This window comes from Empidonax traillii, unplaced genomic scaffold (genome assembly GCF_003031625.1).
Source record: "Empidonax traillii isolate 1590-97213 ecotype Southwest subspecies unplaced genomic scaffold, ASM303162v1 scaffold554:size495636, whole genome shotgun sequence".
Lineage (NCBI taxonomy): Eukaryota > Metazoa > Chordata > Aves > Passeriformes > Tyrannidae > Empidonax > Empidonax traillii.
Window position 1 is genome coordinate 351,005 of NW_020955747.1, and position 16,166 is coordinate 367,170.

Genomic DNA, 16,166 nt, shown 5'->3' on the forward strand with positions numbered 1-16,166 from the left:
CTCTTTCTAGGGAGGCACCATCCCACTTGCACTCAGGCAGGGAGTACCAGGGACGTTGCCAGCGCAGTGGACAGGAGAGAGGCACTAGCTCTGGTCCCTCTTGCTCAGCTGCTCCACAACCAAAACAGCAGAGCTGCAGGTGAGCAAATGCAACATAGCCCACAAAGGGAAACTAAAATCTTCCACCAGGCTACACTGTCCTGCTTAATATTTCTGGTCCCCTGCTGAGGAAGGGATTCTTCCCACTCTTCCAAAGACTCAAAACCATGAGAATGAATCAAACTACCACTGAGAGCAAATTTTCAGGCAACGCTTCTAGTTTTAACTCATTCCCCTGGGCTGATGACATGACTGTCAGACCAACACAGTGGCAGACAGCAAACACTCCCCTGGGAGGTTTTCCATTTGCTGGGGGGATGCAGTTAATTGCCCAGATCAAAGAGAGGTTCAGAGGGACAGCAATGCCACATCACCATGTTCAGTGGAAGCAGGAAAGCAGGACATAATTCATGTTTTCTGATGGCAAACACTGTCCATTAAAGTCCTAACAAACCCTTACCTTGCTCACCATTAATATATTAGTATCAGTTTGTCCCCAACCTTCTGATGAGCTTGTACCTGTGCTTAAAAAATAAAATTACTACAAAAAGTCTACTCCCCCCCCAGCCCCACGTTCTACCAGCAGATACTCACACGTGGTAACTAACCTGGGTGGGCATCTCCATCAGATCTTTTCTCACCTTTCTACAGATCACCGTTGAGCCTTGACGTGGTGTTTGCGAGGACATTCCTAACATGAAGGCCTGTCACAGAGTCAACACAGTTAGCAAGCAGCTCCACGTGGCTTCAGTCTGTTGCAAACACTTTCTGGCAAAACCTCCCCCATGAAATAACAAACACAGGCACACTGAAGGCTCTTGTGTTAAGATTTAATAATAATAATAATAATAACAACAACATTTCAAAAACAATGAGTGCATTGTACACTAGATCCGGTTTCAGTGCTTTTAATTGACTATTTGCCCCATGAGTGTCAGTGTACTGAAGACCTGGGGAGTGGTGAGTGGATAAAAAACCCTGCTGGGACATTTCTCAGAGGAGGGCAAAGGAGAGAGGGCAGCAGGAGGCTCAGAATCGAACGAATGTGGCATCGATCTGCCGGACAGTCGGGAGGGCCAGCATGATTTTGCGTCGGTACTGGGGATCCTTCTGCAGAGGGTTTCGTTCCAGGTATACAGTCTCCAAGTTCTTGGCCCCTTTCAGCTCGTCCAGGTCACTCCAGCTCTCTACGAGATTGTCGTTCATCTGCAGGGCACACACAGGCACACTCACCCACTGTACCCCCACGCCAGGCCTGGCCGCAGGAACCCAGCGCTGCCCAGGATCGGCTGCTCCCAGGGCAGCATCTCTGCACAGGCGTCACATGCATCAAAGAAGACCCTGCCTACAAGATCCTTCTCCCCCTGGAACCTCTGAGATGGGCTTTCCTGACTCACACCCCTGGCCTCGCCACTACTCCCTCCTCACCCACACTATCCTGGTGGCTGCTCTGCCCTTCAGACGGCGCATCCAGTCCAACCACTACGCTGGGAAAGACACTGCAAGGCACCAGGCCAGTCTCTATACCATCTCCCACTCATGCATTTATGGGCTGGAAATATTTATATCAATATTTATTTCCACTGGGACATCTATATATCTTTACTTTCATAGCTTCCCAGGAAACATTAAAAAAAAGGTCCCAAACTGACAAGAAAAGCAACATTTTCCTGTCTCCTCTACATCACTTCCCCACAAAAACTGCTTCTGCACTCCAGAGAAAATGCCATGCTCTCTAATTTGGGTTCTCTGCCTGTCTCATTGCTGGCACAGCAAAGGGATTCCCACACAAAGGGATGAGTGCTTCAGCTGCCCAACAAGGAAGCAAAGCTGCAAGGTGGCCACATGCCACGTGTCCAACCCTGAGACACAAGCACCCTTTGCTTTTAGATACAGGAGTCACCACAGCAATGCCACCTTCACATAAAATATAAAAAAATCTCAGTGGAGTGTCTCATTCTGCTAAAGCTCATCACAATGTCACTTCAGCCCAGTCACTCAACCTTGAGATGTCTCAGTCCCTCCACTGGGGATGTGGTATTGGGAAACTGCTAGAAGACTCCCACAGTGTCTAGGATTTTAAATTCTGCTTCCTTAAGGTGTTAAAGGACATTTTTTTGTGACTTTAACTGTGCAGTCAGTGAAAATATAAAATGGGATTGATATACCACTTGCTTGCACTGAAGAAAATTCTGCCCTGCTCCTTGTCACACAACTCTGTTTTTTTAACTTAGAAGTGGAACAAAGACAGGAGGGCATTTTTCAGGCTCAGCTAACAGATCTTGGCCAGGGCACGTTCTGTCAAAGGACTCCAAACACACTGGTGTTTTTGCAAAGCAGTCCAATGAGGTTCAGATGTGGCCTTTCAGTACAAGTGCAACCAGCAGTGCAATGCTGACACCTCCTGTAAACAGAGCAGCAGCAAAGAGGAAGACTGGAGGAAATTGCACAGGATCAGGACAGGCCCCACACCAGCTACACTGAACTGCCTCACTTTTACTGCCCAAAAGGTGTCACAGGTTTCTCAGCTCCTGTTACTTAAAGGGCTCCTTATGGAACAGGCGTGGACAGGTAACACTACCAGCTGTCTCCTAAGCCACACTGCAAGACTAGGAAAATGACCCATGGGGCGGGCACTACAGGCTCTAGCAGGGTTTAATTTGAAGCTGCTTTGCAATCCTTTTCTCTCAGCCTCTACTCAAGAGTTTAAATAACCGAACTCCAAACAACAGACACTATGATGCACAACTCTGATTCTCAGCCTTGAATGCAGGAACTCTTCCAAGAGCTAAAGCCCGTGCCAGCTCATGAACATTTGCTGCTTCTTCCCTGTTTTTTCACCTGAGCAGATTTGTACACAGCTCCCAAACATGGCAGGGTGCTCATGCTTCAGGAGGGGGTGTCTCTGAGTTTCCTGAGCTGACTCAGGAATGACAAAGGGCTTAGCGATTCAAGGTGCCAGAAAGAAACAGAAGCAACCCTAAGCTGTTATCTACCTCATAGGAATGGAAGTAAACCAGAAGGTGGTTTAATTTTGTTCATATTTATAATGCCCTAAAAATACCAGCTCTGCTCTGAACAGGCACTGTGCTTCCCCATTACTCTGTCATGCTCACTTAGAAAAAGATGAGCTGCAGAAATAGGACACGTGGGACTGTTTCATAACCACCCTGAGTGTGAAGGCAGGACCTATTTCCTAGGCAGACAGAGGCTTCCTACCACTCAGCAAAGCTCTACAAAGAATTTTTAAGCTCTTCTCTTTCCTTAGGGAAAACCACCAGACACTTTATCCATGCAGACTGTCAAGATCTTAAAGCTGATCACCAGATCTAGAGGAGTTCACTCCAAGACACACATACACACATGCTGCCCATCAGAAGGGTTTCACTGCTGTACAGACATTTTAGGGAATAGCCTCTGGCCTATGCTTACCCAGAACTCCTGCAGCTCTGTTAGGTGGCTGATATTCTCAATCTTCTTGATTCTGTTGGATGCAATGTCCAGCATTGTGAGTTTGTTCTAGACAAAGCAAACATGAAAAATATTAGACCAGATTTCTTTTCATCTTCTCTGTCCCACTTTTTTTTAGGCCCCGAGTTGAACAAAAACTTCCAGAGAAGCCATTAACAGGAGCAGCTTAGGGCAACAATTGTGCTGCACAGTCAGCAAGAGCCTGCTTACATTGTTCTCCAGTCCCTCGATGACTTCGATGCCGTTGTGGCTGAGGTACAACTCCCGCAAATTCACCAAGCTCTGCAGCCCCTCAATCTTGGTCAGACGGTTATTCTGGAAGTGTAGCAGCTGTTTAGTACCACTCCAAATAAATTCAAACCGAAGTGAGTCACTAGGAAAAAAACATTTCTCCAAAGTATGGCTGGGAAGGGGAAATAGTCTGCTTGGGCCCACACTGACCTCGTGAGCTCAGCTGTTTGATCTCTGCACCACTGATGCATGAGGAGGTACCATGGGAGTCACAGTCTTCAAGTTTAGAAGAATCAGACTCTGACCTTCCCATCAAAACGTGCAGCCTGAAAGCTTTCCACTTGGTGTCTTTACAAGCAACAGGCCTATGCATGAACAGCGTTCATTTTGTAGGTCTTTTTAACGGGATGGTCAGTGGAGAGGTTACACCACCTCAATCCCACTGCACTCTGCTGTACCTCCTACGGAAAAACGGTGCAATACCGGTGCTACCACACAGAGCCAGCACGTCTGTCCTGCCAGCAGCTGTAAGAGATGTTAGAATGTGCCAGCATTGTCATACTGACGAGAAGGGGATTCTCTGAAAGCAACTAGCTGAGTATCTTTTATTCCACCTTTTTAATGAGCTTTCCAAAAGCTCATTAAGGATAGATTTCATTTAGTCCAGGCTCTTGGCTCTTCAGGAAGAAGGCAGTAACACTGAGCCACTGCCATTATAAGGACTTACTTCCCTGGGGTAATGCATCAGATGTTACTGTAACACATTAGGAAACAGTATTTCAGGAACAAAATGCAGGATAACATTGATTTCCTGTTCTTCCTTCCACAAAAATCAAACATTTATCATTTTATCGGTGGCTGTCAATCTCAAGTAGCATGAAAGGATGAGAAAAGACAACACAGGAGAATATCACCCTCCCTTCCAGTACAGGAGTTCAACTCCAACACTGCAGACTCCTGCTGGAGGGCTTACAAGAAGGCTGGAGAGGGATTTTTCATATAGAACAAGGGGGAATGGCCTTAAGCTGAAGGAGGGCAGGTTTAATTACATATCAGAAAGGAATTCTTCCCTGTGAGGGTGGTGAGGCCCTGGCACAGGTTGCCCAGAGAAGCTGTGGCTGCCCCATCCCTGGAAGTGTCCAAGGCCAGGCTGGACGGGACTTGGAGCAACCTGGGATAGTGGAAGGTGTCCCTGCCCACAGCAAGAGATTGGAACTAGATTTGGGTTGGAAGGTCACTTCCAACCCAAACTATTCTGTGATTCAGAAGAGCTGATTATAAATCACAGAATGTTTTGAGGCACAAAGGCTGTTCAGAATACAACCAATACCTGTATGCTGAGCACAGTCAGGTTTGTCAGTGCATCCAAATTCTGGAGCTTGGTGATTTTATTCTTTCCGAGGAACAGACTGTCAAGATTAGCCAAGGTGTCAATGTTTTCAATTGCCTGCAGAATGACCAGAGGAGATTGTGTTACTGCTGTGAGGCAAAACTCCACTTGGTAGATGTGGCTGCCATTTTATAACCATGTTATAGCCATGGGGGGCATCCAGGGCAGAAGATTTGTGAAGCAAGAAAAATGTGTCACTAGTGAGCAGAAAGAGAACCTGGGAGGAGAAAACGCAGTTTGCAAAGTTAGCCCTGAGAATCAGTGACTGCATAACACAGAGGCAAGTTGTTCAGCTTCTCTGCCATAAGCAAGGTTAACTGTCTCACAGGTTTAGGTGTTAATAGATGTAACTACTGGGCTATAAAGTCATGCTACTGGCAGAACACACATATACCAGTTTAAGTGGTGTACATGTTTTAAATACACATGCTACTGGGAGAACATATACACTGTACCAGTTTAACTCCTGAGCTCAGCCTTCAGTGGGAGAAGATGAGGATCTCTGTGAGGCATCAGGGAGAGTCATATTATTCATTTACAGAGGAAGGGAGAAAGCATGAACAGAAGAGTGAAAACAAGGAAAAAAAATGGGAAAAGGGTGGGATTATAAAAGGCTCCTGAAAACAAAAGGAAAGAAACCACTTTTTTTCTCATTGGAAAACCTCTTAATTAGAAGACCAGGATACTGTTAAAAGAGGTAAGAATTTTAAAATCAGACTTCAGCTCAGAGAAGAACAATAGTATGAACACGGACACACCCGGAGCTATGCCTCTGTGCTCAAGCAGGTTGTGACATCTCAGCTTTCCCACATTCTTCCTGCCTGGCAGAGTTTCAGATCAGTAGTGCTGGAGAGCCAAGCCACTGAGTCCTAGCACCACTGGGATTACTGTGTGTTTGTGCATGGGTGCACATTTACCTGTGCGTGTATAACAGAAAGAAGAGGAAGATGGACACAAACACACACACTGTGAACTTACAGAGACACTCTGGAAAGGAAAGAAGCTTTTCAACCTCCATCCCACAACTGCCAAAAGACTGAACAGAAGGTGTTAAGCAGCTCAAATTTGGATTCGCCCTCCTTCTAGCCTATGGACTTACCCCTGTTATGACCTTGCAAGAAAAATGACAGATTTGCTGCTCATCGGCAGCTCCCCTAGCCCTGAGGAGGAAACACTGAAGAAGATAGGGAGAAGAATGGGACAGATGGACATGAGGGGACAAAACCCTAAAGAACAAATAAAGAAGTGCTTGCATTATAGTTTCCTCAGTCCAACTTTGAGAAAAAAGCATTAAACGTGTCAGCTCAAGCTTAAATTTCTTCTCCCCACCACTCATTCAAAAAGGAACAGAACAACAAGTGCTAAGTCATGAGGGACTGCAGGGTGAGTGCACACCAAGAGGTCTGAGTGTCCAGCAGAGCAAAACAGCCTTACTGCAGAGCTTTGGTGCACAGGGAAGGAGTCAATCGGGCACCTCAGAGCCAAAAGCGCTGCTGAACAGTCCCCAGGCTTGTATCCTAAAAAAGTTAAGGATACGGCCACCCCTAAAACATCCAGCCAAGCCACCCCAGCAACAGAAAACTAGGACAAGAGTTCTCAGGTGCCCTCCAATAACATGAGATTTCTTCATGCCAAGCTTGGGCATAGGTTAGTCACTCCAGTAAAGCAATTAGAAGCACAGAGCACTGTTGTCTGAAGAAGTCAGAATAGAATTAACAGATAAAAACAAAAAAAAAACACACTAAAAATAAAGTAATTTAAGAAGTTTCTGTTACTCATACAGTGACAATTTCGGGGGGGGGGAGGGTTCAGTTGCTCTGTTAATGTGCTCAGGCTCAACACTGAGAATACACACACAAAATATATAACCTCATTGTTTAAAATATATTCCTTGGCTTGACATTATTGGCAGTGCACCACCTAAGTACCAATTCAGAAATTTAGCTGGATTTCTTTTTTTTTTTTTCCCAGAAGATAATGATGCTTAGATATGGAATACAGTACACTTTTACATAACCCAGCTTTTGAAATATAAGGATCAGTATGCTTAGCCTGTTCTGTTTCTGAAAAATCAAAGTGCTTTTCTCTATAACTCCTGTTCCCCCAACCTATGCAACTCTAAGACTCCTAATCCCTCATCTGATCTGGCAGATTTATTCCCCTAAATAATTTCATTTCCAAAGCAGAAGTTTCTTTGGTTGGAAAAAAATTCAGTCCGGTTTAGCTTTAGGAGCAAACCGAAATTCTTCCACTTCAAAAAAGCAGCACACATTTCTGCCCTAAAAAGCTGTTTCTAGTAGCTGAAGTTTCCTTCTTTTCTACAAAATGTGCTTCCACAAGTCCTGAAATAAAGAGGAAATACAGATCTTGTCCAAATTTGTTCTTTCAGCACACCAATTTCTCAGAGACTGTAAATGGGGAGCACCAGCTTAGGCCACACTGATTGAAATGCACTCATCTGTTATGAGTATCTTCTAAAGAGTATGTAATTGAAAAAGCTTCAATAAGAAAAAAAAAAAAAAAAGCCCACAAGTTTACTTTGCATGTTGCAAGTGTTTTGTGTCACCTGTCTAACCAGTTCTCTTACAAACTGGGCAAATACAGAGAATCATCCCTTAGGGACAGGAGAGACTACTCAGAACTGCTTCTCTGTAAGTGGCACAGACTTTCAGTCATCTAAACTGAAAAAGTCACAAACTGAACAATAAAACCCAAAAGCAATCAGAAGTGCAGCACCAGGTTTTTGAGGCATTTCAGAGCAAAGCCTCCAGAAAATCTTCCTGAGCGAGACTGACTGCCACAGCAGGCTGTCAACTACACAAACAAATCAAACTCAAGTTTGCATTCAACAATTTCATCGACACAGCACCAGTCTCTGAAAAGGTAAGAGAAAACAACTGCTAGTTTTGATAGGCTTGGCTCTCTAGCAGAAGGAAACTATGACCTGAAAAAGGAAGCACACAGGGGATACACAAGTTCATTAAAGACAAATTCATAAATAGTGATTTAGTAGCGAAGCACTAATGCATAAGGAAAGGATCCACAGCACACACAGCAATAAGCACAGGGAATGACTAGAACAATAAAAACCAACAAAACTGCAAGTCAAAGTCAACGAAGTGCACTTTCAGAAAATGCTAATCCCAAGCCAAAGAGCTCAGAACTCTCCAGCTAACATCTTGTAGAGCAAGCCTACCCGAATTCGATTTGATCCCAACTCTAACATCTGTAGCATCTGCAAGTTGCTCAGATTCTCAATTTTGCTGATTTTGTTGTTGACAAGGAAGAGCTTTTTCAGCTGGGTAAGCCGATCTAGTCCTTCAATGTGTCGCAGAACGTTAAAGGAGATGTCCAGGATCCTGAGGTAAAACAAACCGAGGATCTCATCAGTCCACCAGGCATTCATTATTCTGAAAGAGGCACTTGTAAATCGGTGGGGAACCTCACTATCTGCAGAGATCAAGCCTTTGCTAGGCCTTGAATCTGAAGTCACAAGTGTAATTTCTTTCTATCAGAAAATACAACAAATATAACTTTCAAAATACTTCTGTAGTGTGTCAGAAAAAATAAAAAATCATCTGACACATGCAGAAGCCAGCCATTATTTAGCCCAGCCACTGTGGGAGGAAGCCAATCTGCATTTTCCTTGGGAAAGGTATTTGCCTACAAGATCTGCCTCTGACAGGACCATGTCAACGCCTCCCACAGGCAGGAAGCAGTTGTGACCACGAGAAGTAGGTCAGTCGTGCCCCAGTGGGAACAGTTTTGTAATGTATCTCCAGGGTGATCCCAGACAAGTGCCAGAAACTGTGAAGGGCCCTTACTCCTTCCCTAACACCCTCCAAAAAAAAAAAAAAAATCATAACCTTACCTGAAACCTCTTGTCATTTTTGCAGGAATGAAAACCTGTTACACAGAGCTCTCGCTGCCAAGAGCAAGGGGTGCCTGAGCACTCCCACACTTGCATGGAAGCTGCAACCACCTGTCATTCTCACTGCCTTACACAGCACAGGTTTCATTTCCAGCTGCCTGTCCCTGGGGAGCTTCAGGATAATGAAACTAGTTTACTGCACAGGTTAAATATCAATAGAGAATAGACATCATCCTTCACAGAGCACCCAAATGAATTCTGAGAAAGGGCCTGTGTGATAAACACTGGAAAAAGTCCAGCCTGAGTAATGCAGTCAAAAACCACCCCCAGCCTAATCCTAGTGATTCCACTGGACTCACTCAAGTTCCACCAGAGTCTCCAAGTTCTCAATCTTCCGGATTTGATTGTCATAGAGATCCAGCTCCCGCAAGGTCTGCAATTGCTCCAGGTTCTCAATGTGCTTAATCAAATTCTGACGGAGACACAGGGTCTAATTGGTGGGGAAAAGTTTAAAAAGAAACAGGAAAATGGATATAAGGACAGCACGTAATGTCTTTTGGCTTACAGACAATAAGGTATGTGTGTAGGGGAGGTTCCTGATTAGGTTTTGCTGGTTGTTGTTGGTTTGTTGGGTTTTGGTTGGTTTTGGTTTTTTTTTTTTGGTTGCTTGTTTGGGGTTTTTTTAAAATACAATTATTTCCTGATTTACTCCAGCTCTACAAAAGGAAATCTTTCAAATACGATGGTCAGACACAAACAGCAGCCCAGGGAGGCTACATAATCTCTGTCTTAGGAAATACTCAAGAGCTTGGAGAAGGTCCTAGGCAACATGCTTTAACTGGGCCTGCTTTGAGCAGGGCTTTACCAGAGACCTCCAGAGGTACCTTCCCACCCATGTTATTCTATGTTCAGCCTGCTGTACAAGTCCAGGATGTCTCTCTTAGGATGTGCCCTGATGCATTTGCTCTCATCCACTTCCAAAAGCAACTCACAAAATCTGAGGAATTTTATTACTACTTGACAAATGGGCAAACTCTACCTCCTTCAGCTAAAGTGAACTCACTAAGACTTCAGCCAAAAAGAGACTCTATATCTGTCCTCTTATAGGTTAGATCTACAAAATGCCCAGTTCCAAGAAGCATTCTCTATTCCCTAGGACTTCTCTTCCCTAGTTACCTTCACTTTTTTGAGTGAATAGGGACTCTGTTCCCTATTTACCTTCACTTTCTTGAGCACCTCAAATCCTTCAATCTTCCCAATTCGGAAATGATTCAAGTCAACATCCTGAAAGAGAAATGGAGGGATCTGGCAGTTATTTCAAAACAAACCTGGTCTTCCAAGACCCAACACAGTCCTTTGAAGTAAGGAAAATTACAGTCTTATGAAATGTGTAGCTCATTAAAACTTCCCTTCAAACAGCTTTTGGAGGTTGGGTTTGGCACATGATTTTACCACCACAGGTGAAGCACTGTCCTCAGCTTGTCAGCTGCAAAAAGGCAACAGCCCTTTCCTGAGCCTGAGCACTGTTCTGCCAAAATTAGAAATCTTCAGAATTTATCGAGACAGAAAAATTCCGCTGTCTACCATGAAAAAGTTCTCTTCCCTGCTTTTCTAGGGCTTAACTGGAACACTTTGCCATTTCCAGTTCCAGGCCTCAGATGAGCAGGAACCACCGACAGTTTGAATAACCAATGGTTCTGTGAACATCAGCTCTGCACTGGCAATCAGCTCATGCCCTTCCCATCTGTGCTGTTCAGCCCCAGATGCTCCAGTTTTGCAGGTCAAAGAGAAGCAGAGTACTTCCCCACCCAAGCTCAAAAACTCTCCAGCTCACAGGCTCACCAGGCATTAGGCTGGATAAGTCACTGTGCCTATTCCAAATCACAGGGCTCACAGCAGCAAACAGCTCATTAAGGTATTCTCACAGAAGCTCATAGCCCATCAATACCTCCTGCAGCACAGCTTCACTTTCAGTGCCTCTGTGCTTAATTTAAAATTCTGAAGTCCTAAGAAAATGTTTCAGCTACTGATCAAGAATAGAACACCTCTATTTCTAGTCTAAAGGCACTGAATCAATTCTGTGGAGGATTATAGTAGCCAGCACCTTCAGAAGAATTAGATCTTTTAACCAGGTTTCAATACTTGCCTTTGCCTACCTTTGCTTCCTGCTGTATAAAGCCCAAAAGGACAAAAATCTGCCTTTACCTCAGCTTCTGGGTCCAGGCTAATGGTCTCCATGTCCACTGGTGTCTCTGCTTCTCCTGCACAAGAAGCAAATACATTATGAACCTCTATACCTGATGGCTAAAGGCAGGAAAGGTGTCTGTGCTCCTCTGACAACACAATAAAACACTGCCAAAAAGGAATCTAAACTGCCTAGTGAGAGCACCAGGAATGACCAGGAATGACCAAGCACCTCAACAATCCCATCCTTCAGCTTTTTTTTTTTTTTTTTTATTAGCACTGCCAGTTTATGTCACTGTTGTGCACATTTTTGGACGGATCTCCCTTTCTTTGTTTGGTTGAACCCACTGCTATGCCAGACAACATCGTGTATCACACTGAATGCATTTTCTTGGGAAATGCCTTTACAGCTCTGGAAGGCAGCCCAGCATTTGCTGTGCTTCTACCACAGCACAAGAAGGAGGGAAGTTTACTGGAGAATTTCATGCTGAATAATTCATGCAGATTCCCAGTTATTGAAGAAGGTGTGCCAGTTGCATAAATTTCCAAAAAAAACCTAAAGCCTGAGTCAGCTTTGCAAAACTGACACACAACATGGAAGCTTTTTTACTTCATGTGTTTAACTACTACCAAAAAACCAAGCAACTTTAATTACAGTCACGAAGCCCAAAGGCTTTGTATTGACTCTTGCATTACTGTATGCAAGCTCATTCCACTAACCAAGTAGTAGAGACTATTTTCACAGTCCAGCACGATAACAGCATCCTCGTAAATGCCAAGTGTTCCTCTATTTAACATCCTTCTGATGCTTGGTCTTCTAAGTAGCAGTGTAAGGACAAACAGTGCAAGCATCACAATTTTTAATGTTGTCATCAAACTACAAGGGTTTGACAGTCTACAGATCATCACTGACCTTCCTGTATTTGGGCTGCTGCTCTTGCCTGGGCATTCAAACAGGAAAGAGACACTCAGTGAACTGACTGACAAAAGTCAAGACTGAAAAGCAATCCTCATCTTCTAATTTTTTTTTTTAATTTTTTTTTTGTTTCAGTCTAAATTAGTAGGGAACATAGATTTTATTTTGGGGATCCAAAATGAGCTGGGAGGCTTGGGGACATAGAACACAGGATAGAAATGCCACCAAAACTGACACAGGTATGTCTGCCTGTCAGCAATTCAGCCATGGGCAACGCTTGCATTTCTTTATTTTCATTCCAGATCAAAGCAATACACTTCAGCAAGGGAATGGGATACCCTACCCTCCTGCTACCAAGGCTGCTCCTCCTTGACCTTGTTTGGCTGGCAGGCTTGAACATTTTCATTTGTACACATTTATTTAGGCAATGTGTTAAACACTCTGCTCTGGGATCTGTCAAAGGGGCAGCTCCTCCTAATTTTTTTGCCGTGTGGCTTTGAGAGACCAGTCGTGGTGGAGCCGGCGTGGGAAAGCAGCACTCAAATCCAAGCATGCAAAACCAAATCACACAGGACACGTATCAAACTCACTGAAATAAAAACAATTAAACAAATAAATAAATAAAAACAATTGAAACGGAACATGCAGGCACTGCAGTTATGTAACAGAGGCAACCCTCATGAAGTTTGTGTACTGTGTATAAAGTGCTCCATTTAGTAGCCTGAGTGAGATGTGCATCTGATATCAGCTGTCAGTCAGTATTGATATGAAAATGTTAAAGTACATGAAGAGGAAGAGGAGAGGAAGAGAAGAAGAGTTATAGCAAATTTAAAGTCACTTTATTTATGAACTGACTGGATATAAAACCCTCTAAACTGACATTACAGCCAGGACTGCAACTTCCCTTGCAAACTGCTTTATTCCACACTTCCAACAGAGCACGTTTCTCAAGGGGGGGAAAAAATCCCATTCCTGTGGTAGCGCAGTTCCAAAAGTGAATTTTTGTGTAACCTATGCCTGCAAGACACGTGGTTTTGCAGAGTCAGGAAAAAAATCCACCATTCAGGAACCCCAAATTCCACACTAGGAACAGTCATTACCGAGTTACGTAAGTTCACGGTCTCACAAGCATTTAAAGCAACAAAAAGCCTAACTACACTTTTTATCTGCATATGCACGAAGAATATTATAAATAGCTCGGTTATAAGCTTTCTAACCAGAGGCTCTATTCCTCAGAGAATTAGTTAAATGATGAATTTGAAATTTCAGCTGCTCAAGCTCTCTTTCTACTTATGATCTTCTGTGAAAAAAAATGTGGAAAACTCTTTAATTTTCCCTTGCAGCTGAGAAACTCAAAGCTGGCTGTGAAAACTATCTCAAGTGTTCAAAAATTATTCCTCTGTTTGGTTTCTGCCCTAGCAGAAGTTTTTTTAATGCTAGCAGTTTGGAAAGAGTAGCAATACAGTCATTATATTAAATAGTACACAAATGTAATTCAGCAATTAAATCTGAATGTGTTTTTCTTGCTTTCACTGGAATAAAAGTACGTCACTTCTGTATTTGCTTAATAGAATTTCCAGGGGAACAATGTGCACCATATAACCCTAAGCACACAGTTAAGTCACACCAGCTGAGTAAACACTCATGGTTCCAGGCATGTAAGCACTGTCTTATCTCCATTTTTGTATGAATCATACAGTGCTTGGGGTGTACAGTTTGCAAAGTGTGCTCTTTCATAGGCATCACCACAGCATTTTCTAATTAATATAAAGGATTTTTAAACTATCAGCAATGAATCAGACCTACACGGAGTGCATTTAGTTAGGATATGAGATTTAAATAACAATTTACTAGTTTGAAAAATACTCTGTCAAATCCCACTGGGCAAGGTTAAGAGGAGAAGGGACCCGCAGAAGATGTATAGTCAAAAAGAATTAAAATTTGCTGCATTATTTCCCTTCCAGTACCAGACCAACAATAATCAGATGGACATCTCTATCAAAAGGATGCTATTACACCTCAGACTGTCAGCTAGCACCAAAAAGCCCGGATCATATCACCACACAGGGGCTGCAGACACGGATCTGCTCTGACAAATTCCGTGCAATCCACCGAAAACCCACCTGCAAACATGCACAGGCTTAAAAAAAGTCTGTCAGTATTTCTACCCTGTGTTCTAATACAAACAGTAGCAACAGTAGCAAAAGATTAAATCTGAGAGGACTCAAAGTAATAATTTTGGTATGTCTCAGAATCTTTAAATTAATATTTAAATTAAAAAAAAATAAAATTGTCAGCTCCCTTCAATCCACCTAGAAATAGTCTTCACTGCCTTCCAGAGGAACCGGGCAACTCTTTAGGTAAAAGACCTCATAAACTACAGCAGAGTTATGAAAAGCTGCCTGGGATTATTTCCAGTGAACATTTCCAGCACATTTCCCAATTCATTTTCTACATTTCCACCCCAAACAAAGTAGGCATAAAGATGTTTTGCGTTTTGATATTGAACATTTTTAGAAGAGAAACACGGATGGATGGATAAATAAATATAAAAATAAAAATAATACTAATAAATCAAAAATGCTTCTATAAAAAGCATGCAACTTTATTCTAGCCGTGATAACAGTACCATTTATTCAAATTTAAAGGCTGCTCTGGGGCAGATTCGCGCTGATAACCAGCACTGACACAGCCAGGAGGAGCACCGGGCTGCTGCACCGAGGGGACGCCGGGGCCGGCACGGTACCTGCAGAGTTCTCGCCGTTCTGCTCATCCCTCAGGCTCTGCTGGCTCAGGTCTGCCACCAGGCGAACCGCCTGCTTCCTCCCTTCCTCGTCCCCAGACTCCTCCGACTCGATCCGCTTGTCCACTGCACGAGACACAGAGCGGCACAATTAGGCTACTTCCAGCAGTGGGGCAAGGGGGGGAGGAGCAGCAGGCAGAAATAATAACCAGGGTTCACAGATACCACTATGCAGTTAGTAGAAATCCTAAGTTAACTAAATGAAAGGTTTAGTCTTAAATAAAAGGCCTCTTACCCCTTGTTTCTACTTTGATTTTGGATGCACTTTTTCCTCCCATCACATCTTCCTAAAACCAACAATCTGGGAAGAAGACTGGAGGAAAAAGGAAATTTCTTAGATCAATGAAGTGCAATTCCAAAGATTACGGAGATGGAATTAGAACTATTACATTTTAAAAGCTTTTAGGAAAAAAAAATCAGTATCATGTACAATAGTACCAATGACACGAAGAAGTGAAGGCATCAATAAAAAAATCCCTGCCGATAAAGGCAACAGTCTCCCCACAACAACCTGACAGATCGCTTCATATTTACAGAGCCACAGCTCCGGTGGCCACCCTGGGCCTGGGACCTGAAGCTACTCGCTCCTCCTCGTCCCCCTCTCAGTATTTGCTCTCCTTTCACCGGGGGACTCAGGAAAACCAGTGCCAGTCAGAAGGTTGGTCTCTTTCTTATTATCTTTATTTCTTACGGCACGGTCACCTCCACAACCCTTCTCCTTCTCCCTCTGGCGCACGGAACCCCACGGGGGGGGGTCGGGGGAAGCACCACGCCATGCCCCGGTGACACAGACCGCCCCCCCGTGCCCGGCGGCCCGCCAGGGCCCGGCCCCGCGGGTAGCGGCTCTCGGGGTGGGCACCCGGGGGCTGCCCGGCCGCGGGGGGGCCAAAAGTGCCCCGGCGCGCAGCTGGCAGCCCTTCCGCCGGGCGGCGGCGCCCGAGCAGCCAGCCGCGCCGCACCGCGCAGCCCCAGCCCCCGCGGCAGCCGCGGTGGCCCCGCGGGCTCTCACCCTCCATCATCTCCTGCGGGCCCGCTCCGCTCTCCGCCGCCATCGCGCTCCTCCTCCCGCCGCCGCTTCCGGAAACCGCCCCCGCCTCCCGCCCAGCCAATCAGAGCCCGCCGCTGGCGCCGCCACGCAGCCAATCACCTGCAAGCGCAGCGCCCAGGGGGCAGGGCAGCGCCCCCGCCTCTGCCTCCTACT

The 16,166-nt window shown here is 44.7% G+C and overlaps 1 protein-coding gene across 2 annotated transcripts; it reads right to left on the bottom strand.

Moving 5' to 3' along the window:
* Positions 1-913: 913 nt before the first annotated feature.
* Positions 914-16,056, bottom strand: PPP1R7 (protein phosphatase 1 regulatory subunit 7). 2 transcript variants are annotated; one of them, XM_027897661.1, is made up of 11 exons: positions 15,975-16,056; positions 15,201-15,278; positions 14,909-15,031; positions 11,268-11,323; positions 10,281-10,346; positions 9,422-9,552; positions 8,388-8,550; positions 5,132-5,248; positions 3,781-3,885; positions 3,532-3,618; positions 914-1,305 (listed from the first exon to the last, which is right to left on the bottom strand). In XM_027897661.1, the coding sequence occupies exons 2-11, from the start codon at positions 15,241-15,243 to the stop codon at positions 1,129-1,131; spliced, it is 1,068 nt and encodes a 355-aa protein (XP_027753462.1). In that variant the 5' UTR covers positions 15,244-15,278; positions 15,975-16,056; the 3' UTR covers positions 914-1,128. The 2 variants fall into 2 exon arrangements, with proteins under 2 accessions (XP_027753462.1, XP_027753463.1); XM_027897662.1 differs by lacking the exon at positions 15,201-15,278 and having other exon boundaries at positions 15,975-16,046.
* Positions 16,057-16,166: the final 110 nt, after the last annotated feature.